Below are 7,414 nucleotides of genomic sequence, written 5' to 3' on the forward strand. Positions count from 1 at the left end.
GAAATGAAAAATGATGAACGAGCAATGTCAAGGTTGAAAGGAACCTACTTCGGATTCCAATCTCTTTTCTGTAAAGTTTTTAAAAAGAGTGGTAAAATGATATCACACTTTACTTTAGTACTATTTACAAAGATTATATGGAAAAAGATCAACTATCTTACATGTCCCTTCTGGCTTTCATTTGAGCAAAATCGTGCAACTTTGGTCCATATGCATGGATTTTGATTTGAATTTCTGCAAAGAATTGTATGCATCTCGACATGATTCGCCTTATGAATCATCCAAAGACTGGTTTTAAAGCAATTTCTTAGAACAGGTTCACGTATGAATAAGTAAAATCCAACTTGCATTAATTTCTTCTCATTACAGAACAGTTGAAAACAATACCACAACAGCAGGCCATAGAGTATTACAACAGAAGAAAAGAGATGCACTTAGTGCAGCTAAACACTACAAAGACAGACAGTGAAATAGATATGAAACTACGGTTTCTTATCTTTTCCTCCAACTGGGGATGACTTGAACCAAGGGATCCACACTGAGGTTGTCTTCTGGTACTTCATGTACGCTTCTGCTCTGTAGTCTGGTTTTAGCATTCGCTGTTCCACAAGCTTTGTCACATAAGCTAAACACATCGTATTGAGAAAAGCCCCGACAGAGGTCCATCCATGTCCGAGGTTCCTTGCAAATATAGCGAGTCCCCACCACCACAATTGCTCTCCAAAGTAATTGGGGTGCCGTGAATAACGCCACAATCCCTCATCAAGAATAAGTACAACTGGCTCTCCGAGTTCTTTTAGCTTCTTATTTTTACTCGCAAATTTATAGAGTTGTGTGTCAGCAGAGTATGCAATAGCAACACCAAAACTGGAGACCATGATGGCAACAAAATCCCATATGTTCAGTGGCACATTAACTGAGTGGATTACATACATCGGAAGGCATAGTCCAATTAGAACAACCTACATAAATTGACAACGACCATAAAAAAACTATCAGTAACAACCATCAAAGACAATTAGTAGCCCTAAACAATCAGTACGCTTGAAAAATCACTGGACATTTCACCAAAAGCTTAAATATCAGTGTGAGTTCAGATCTATCAGTACCTGCTGAGAGAGGTATATGGCAAAGAAGGAAGCCCACCACCAGTGCTTGCCATACTGTGAGGTCATATTGGTGAATCGCCAATCCTCCCTGGCATTCCAGTGCCAATTTTCTCTCCTAAAATAGTTGTGAACAATCCTGAGGCTCCAAACCCATGTCATCGAAATTGCAATAATGGAGCGCCACCGATCATAATCAGCCAGAGGGTGAGCCCTATAGTAGTGAACTAGCATTACTGGTATCACTGTCCAATACAAAGAGATCATCTGCACAAAAACAAAACATAGAAACAATTAAATTTATAAGACATAGAAACAATACAGAAGATTCCAAGTAAAGATTAACGTACCCAGTGATTAGATAGGACTTGACTGCTGACCCAGAAAAGGACATTGACATTGAGAAAGAAGAGAGCATTGGCTAATAGAAGAGGGTGCAGAGAGCACCATGCCCAAAGAGAAGACAGACTTCCAGTACTACTGGGTTGGTGACTGTGGTTGTTGACAAATGAAAGGTAGAAGAGAATGGACGGAATGGGAGCTAGGAATGCTATCACTGCATGCTTCAAGTTACTATTAGCCATGGCTGTAACTTGCAAGTACATCACCAGAAGAGAACAAAGGCCTGTTTATATAGTCCCACTACCTAATTCCCTACTATCAAGAGAGACCTATTTATGATACTAGATAGTAGAAAAATAGGAAAGCTTATTTCTCTTTCTGCTTGGTGGGGCAACAAGATCCCTCCAAATAATCATTGGCAGAGGGTACTAATCATGTCAAATTGATTCACTCCAAAAAAGATGTTCTTCATTTCACAAGGTTCACCAAGTATTTGTCTGTTCTTATTTCTTAATCACCCAAAAAAAACACTCATCTCACTTTCACCTTAGTTTTTCTGCAAAATAACTATGAACAAACTATGAACTCTTGTCCATATAGACCCCTCGCTGCAGAAATAAAAGAGCACCCACCTATGAAAGTGAGTCTACATTTGCTTTTTGTAAATCCAACAAAGAAAATAAAGCTTATAAGTGGGTAGATAATAACCAATTGTATCGAGGCCTTTTGTGATTAAAACCCAACACCTGTGAGGTGGCTAAGTTGGGACAATATCGGTACAGTTGGTCCACGGGCCACGCTTGTCGCTATTTAACATGATATCAGAGCGGGTCCCTCTCCAGTCGCGCCTCTAATCTTTCGTGGGCCCGAGTTGAGTGCCACTTTGTCATGCCATCGGAGGATTTCCGATGGCATGACCACTAAGTGTCGTTGGTTACTGGACCTTAGTTTCTTTCATCCCAGTATGTGGGATGTTAATCTGTCACGTGCAGACCTAAAAATTAGGTTGCACGTGAGGGGGCGTGTTGGAGAGGAGAGATCCCACATCTAAGAAGTGACAAAGAAAATAAAGCTTATAAGTGGGTGGATAACAACCAATTGTACCGAGGCCTTTTGTGATTAAAACCCAACACCTGTGAGGTGGCTAAGTTGGGACAATATTGGTACAGTTGGTCTACGGGCCACGCTTGTCGCTGTTTAACAAGAGCACCCACCTATGTAAGTGAGTCTACATTTGCTTTTTGTAAATCCAACATTTCTCCTTCATTGATCATGGACCTTAAATTGTTAGCATGAATGACTCCGTGAATCACAGACGTGATTGACAGAGGGAATTAAGGAATGAATTATTGTTAAAGTGTACATTTACTGGATTATATATAAGACATTAGTGTGTATAGATGGATTAAAAGTGTAATATACTATTCTATTTGGTATCAGAGCAGTGCTCTGTTTTTATGGGTTTTGTTTTTACAGTTTTTGGTGCAGCTCGGCTGGTATCACCTGGTATCACCTCGATCGGAGCATAAGAGAACAGCCCTTCACCCTCCGTGTTTCCACAGGCGGCACAGCCCTTCCCCGGGCCTCACCCGCCTCCTTCCACATTCCGAGATACGACGAGTCACCGCCTCCGCCATCCTTCATCATCGCCCTAACCGTCAATTCATATTACTCCCACAATAGAGCTTCACAATATGTTATATGTACCTGTTTTATCTCATCATTTGATATATGTTCCCCAATTGAACACTAATGTTAAGTGCTCTGTGACATTTTTTTCCTATGTATGATATCCTTGAGGTTTGTGGCTTCACAGATGCAGACTGAGCTGGAAATATTACAGATCGGAGATCCACATCAGTGTATTTTACCTTTGTTATGGGTAATCTTGTTACATGGAATAGTAAGAAACAAAAAGTGGAAGCTTATGGCTCAGGGAGTGTGAATTATTATGGCTTAGATATTTGCTACAATATTTGGGTATTAAGCTTAAGTGTGTTATGCAGTTGTACTGTGACAACAAAGCAGCTATTGATATTTCACATGATCGTACAAAACATATGGAAGTTGATCGTCACTTTATAAAGGAGAAGCTAGACACAAAGATCATCAGTTTTTCTTTTGTTCGTACAGAAGAGCAACTTGCTGATATGCTCACAAAATGAGTGTCTAAGAAGACCTTTTATAATTCACTTAGCAAGTTGGACATGATTAATGTGTATCCGTCAACTTGAGGGAGAGTGTTAGCGTAAATGACTCCGTGAATCACGTCCGTAATTCACGGAGGGAATTAAGAAATGAATTGTTGTTAAAGTGTACGTTTACTAGATTATATATAGGACATTAGTATAGATGTATTAAGAATGTAATATACTATTCTATTTAAATTGCTTACAATTTTGTGTCAGAATCTCTTTTCACAACTGTTCACTTCAGAAATCTCATTAAACGATTTTGAGGTTTGAAAATTAATTCAACAGATAAAAACATTCAATAATGAAAATCATTTATCTAAAGGAAAATCAAACAAATGCTTACGTTCTGAACATTTTTATCTATCAGAGTAAAAGTATCTTTGTCTGTCACTAGTTCTAAATGCTAATTGACATTTGAGTTGTAACTAAGCATGTTTGTGTAATTAAGCAATCATCAATCATAAGGGACGTGCAATATGCAATTAAAAACCAACCCCTCCATACAGAACATGTAATTATGAGATGGCTCCCATGACTGGTGTTTGCAATGATCTTAAACAGTAACACAGAGGAAATTATGTATAATTTCAACTCATGTGGGGTCTTGTAATCATTGTCTAGGATCTGATGTTTCTTTGTCATGATATGCCTATTAAGAAAAGAAAACAGTATGAATGTAAAGAAAATAAGAATGCAGAATGGTGGTGTTATTTATCTTCATTAACACAGAAAGACACCAGTTCTAGAGATCAAACCCAGGCCTCCAGCCAAGCAGGCTTTAGGACTCACTAATATGCTACATCTTGTTCGAAACATTATACTATTTTGAGAATTGTTCACAACCACAATACATCATTTTTTCATAGATTTGTGTGAATTTTCCCTGTGCTAATGTACAAACCTCAACTGTCTGCATATTTCATAGCACCTTAACTCTCATGGTTGCTTCTTCAATTGCACAGGTTTCACATATTAATGGTTTGGGTAAGGTTAATACTGACCGATCAATCTAATTCTCAAGGCAGCTGCCACAATTCCATGCATTTCGTGAACGAGTTACTGGCATTCTTCCCAGATTCTTTATTACTCGCTCGTATCTTCAATACATAAGATTCTGAACCACTAACACTAATACCATTGTTCAAGCTTTCAAATAAAGTAGAGCGAGATAAGATTAGCTATTAGCCCCATCCCAAAGGTAACAGGAAACCTAAGCTCATTAAATTACCTCATTATTGTTTTGGTATGATACTCGAAGATTTTTTCTTTCATAGGATTCTTTCTTTTAATGCTACCATGCTCATAAGGTGAAAACGCATCCATAGTTATGTACTATGTTCAGATGCTCTGTCATATTCTCACAAAAACAAGAATTTCTCAAAGGAAGACAGTACTCCATTACCACCATTCCCCACTAGTCCTGTGGTTAAACACATGCCATGACTCCACATCTTCTTTAGCACCAGTCACATCAGTGGATTTCTTGAGATTAAAAGAAAGGTAAATGAAGAGCTGTTTATGAGAGGTTAAGCATGTGTTTTTACAAAATAGAAAACTAAATTAGGTATAATGGATCAGGCAGATCCCACGTATGTACGTAATATGACTATATTCCAGATAACTTTCTCTAGAGAAGGATGAAATTAGATATTCAGAACAATTAAAGTTTGAAGATGGCCTACCTGTGCAACTTCTGGCCTCAATCTCCATATTCAAGAGCTTCACAGATCAAGGTATGTGATATTCTAGTTCAGTATTTCGATAGTTCCTACTTGCTTTTTTTTCCCCTAATATATATCTTTTGCGTTCCAATATGTCAATTGAAGCAGTGGACCCATGCATCTAATTCTGTATTGGAAGGCATTATGTTTTAAGAACTCAATCAGAAGACTGGCAAGAAACATATATTTTGTGTCATATACAAATGTTAACAGAAGATACTTCTGTACTGAGTTAGGACTCCATAACACAACCAAGTTTAAGAAAGAAGCCAGAGCTACATATTCTCAAGATTAAAGAACAATTTCTTACAACAGTATGTCTAAGTATGCACAAATAGATTCCAAATTGCACTCACATTTTTTTTCTAATAAACAAGAGTTGATGACAATAGCCAGGCGCAGCGCATTATAAGACAAGAAACGATATATATGGAGCGGATAAAACAGTTGGAAAGCCATAACACTTACAGAAATATCAAATCAAGCTTTCTTATCTTTCCCTCCAGTTGGAGATGATCTAAACCAAGGGATCCAGACCGAGGTAGTCTTCTGATACTGCCTGTACGCTTCGGCTCTGAACTGTTGGTTCAGCATTCGCTTCTCCACAAGCGTCGTCACATAAGCCAGACACATTGTATTGACAAAAGACCCGACAAAGGTCCGCCCCTGTCCCAGGTTCCATGCAAACACAACCAGTCCCCACCACCACAACTGCTCTCCAAAATAGTTGGGATGCCGCGAATAACGCCACAACCCCTCATCAAGATTAGCCACAACCGGCTTTCCAACCTCTCTAAACTCATTGTTCCTACTCACAAACTCGTGGAGCTGTGTATCAGCAAAGTACGCAACAACAATGCCACAAATGCAGATACTGATAGCAACAAAATCCCATATGTTCAAAGGAACATTAACCGAGTGGATCACATACAGTGGAAGACATACTCCAATCAGAAAAACCTACATACGTTACAAACAACCACCAAAACAACAATAAGCAGCCATTTCCACTAGCTTAAAAAATCTCGTAATTCATTTCATTATAAACTTAAAGCTAAAATAAAAAAACACAGAGCAAGCATTACCTGCTGAGAAAGATAAACAGCAAAGAATGAAATCCACCACCACTGTTTGCCATACTGTGACTTCATATCAGTGAACCTCCAGTCCTCTCTGGCCCCCCAATGCCAATTTTCCCGCCTAAAATAGTTATGGGTGAGCCTAACACTCCAAACCCAAGTCAACAACACTCCAATCGTTGACCTCCACCAGTTAAACTCAGCCAAAGGGTGAGTCCGGTAGTAATGAACCAGCATCACCGGAATCACCGTCCAATACAAATCAATCATCTGCACCAAAAACCCAGATCACATAAGCAAAAAAGATCACATTTTTAACATGGAAATCCAAAAAGATCAGATTTTTATTGGTACCCAATGGCTGGAGAGGACTTGGCTGATGACCCAGAAGAGGACATTGACGTTGAAGAAGAAGAGGGCATTGGCTAGAAGAAGAGGGTGGTGATAGCACCATGCCCAAATAGGAGAGAGAGCTTCAGGGCTAGTAGTGGTTTGGTGGTTGTGAAGGAATGTGAGGTAGAAGAGAATGGAGGGAAGGGGTGCTAGAAATGCAATCGGCACGTTCTTCAAGTTATTTGAAGCCATTTTGGGGTTTCAAGTGGGATCACTATAACAGATGAATAGGAGGGTCGGGTTTTATAGTCCTGGTTCCTATTTTTTCCATTGTGAGAAAGTAGATGAAGGTTTTAAGAAAATGACTATATGAGTGTTGAAGCTTCTTTCTGCTTGGTGGGTCAGTTAGATTCTTGAAATGATCACTAGCAGAGGTGCAAATCCCTTGGGGAATCTGATAAGGAACACATGTATGGTTGCCCAAAATGAAGTTGAACATTCTTTAGATAGCCATGTGTCACATCCCGCCAAACTTAAGCAAAATTTTACCTTAGCATTTTAGGCGGGTCCGGAATATGGTGGAACCATTTGGAAGAACCTAGAAGATGTTAGAAGTCTCAAGAAGCCTTGGGACATTT

The 7,414-nt window shown here is 39.1% G+C and overlaps 2 protein-coding genes across 3 annotated transcripts; both read right to left on the minus strand.

Annotated features, from left to right (window-relative positions):
• Positions 1-329: 329 nt before the first annotated feature.
• Positions 330-1,764, minus strand: LOC126803924 (uncharacterized protein C594.04c-like). Its single transcript, XM_050531657.1, has 3 exons — positions 1,457-1,764; positions 1,110-1,373; positions 330-962 (listed from the first exon to the last, which is right to left on the minus strand). Exons 1-3 carry the CDS (start codon positions 1,709-1,711, stop codon positions 483-485), a joined length of 999 nt encoding a protein of 332 aa, XP_050387614.1. The 5' UTR covers positions 1,712-1,764; the 3' UTR covers positions 330-482.
• Positions 1,765-5,302: 3,538 nt separating this feature from the next.
• Positions 5,303-7,125, minus strand: LOC126802637 (uncharacterized protein C594.04c-like). 2 transcript variants are annotated; one of them, XM_050530289.1, is made up of 4 exons: positions 6,798-7,125; positions 6,450-6,713; positions 5,833-6,324; positions 5,303-5,491 (listed from the first exon to the last, which is right to left on the minus strand). In XM_050530289.1, exons 1-3 carry the CDS (start codon positions 7,026-7,028, stop codon positions 5,845-5,847), a joined length of 975 nt encoding a protein of 324 aa, XP_050386246.1. In that variant the 5' UTR covers positions 7,029-7,125; the 3' UTR covers positions 5,303-5,491; positions 5,833-5,844. The 2 variants fall into 2 exon arrangements, with proteins under 2 accessions (XP_050386246.1, XP_050386245.1); XM_050530288.1 differs by lacking the exon at positions 5,303-5,491 and having other exon boundaries at positions 5,507-6,324.
• Positions 7,126-7,414: the final 289 nt, after the last annotated feature.

The sequence above is a fragment of the Argentina anserina genome, chromosome 7 (genome assembly GCF_933775445.1).
Source record: "Argentina anserina chromosome 7, drPotAnse1.1, whole genome shotgun sequence".
Classification (NCBI taxonomy): Eukaryota; Viridiplantae; Streptophyta; class Magnoliopsida; order Rosales; family Rosaceae; genus Argentina; species Argentina anserina.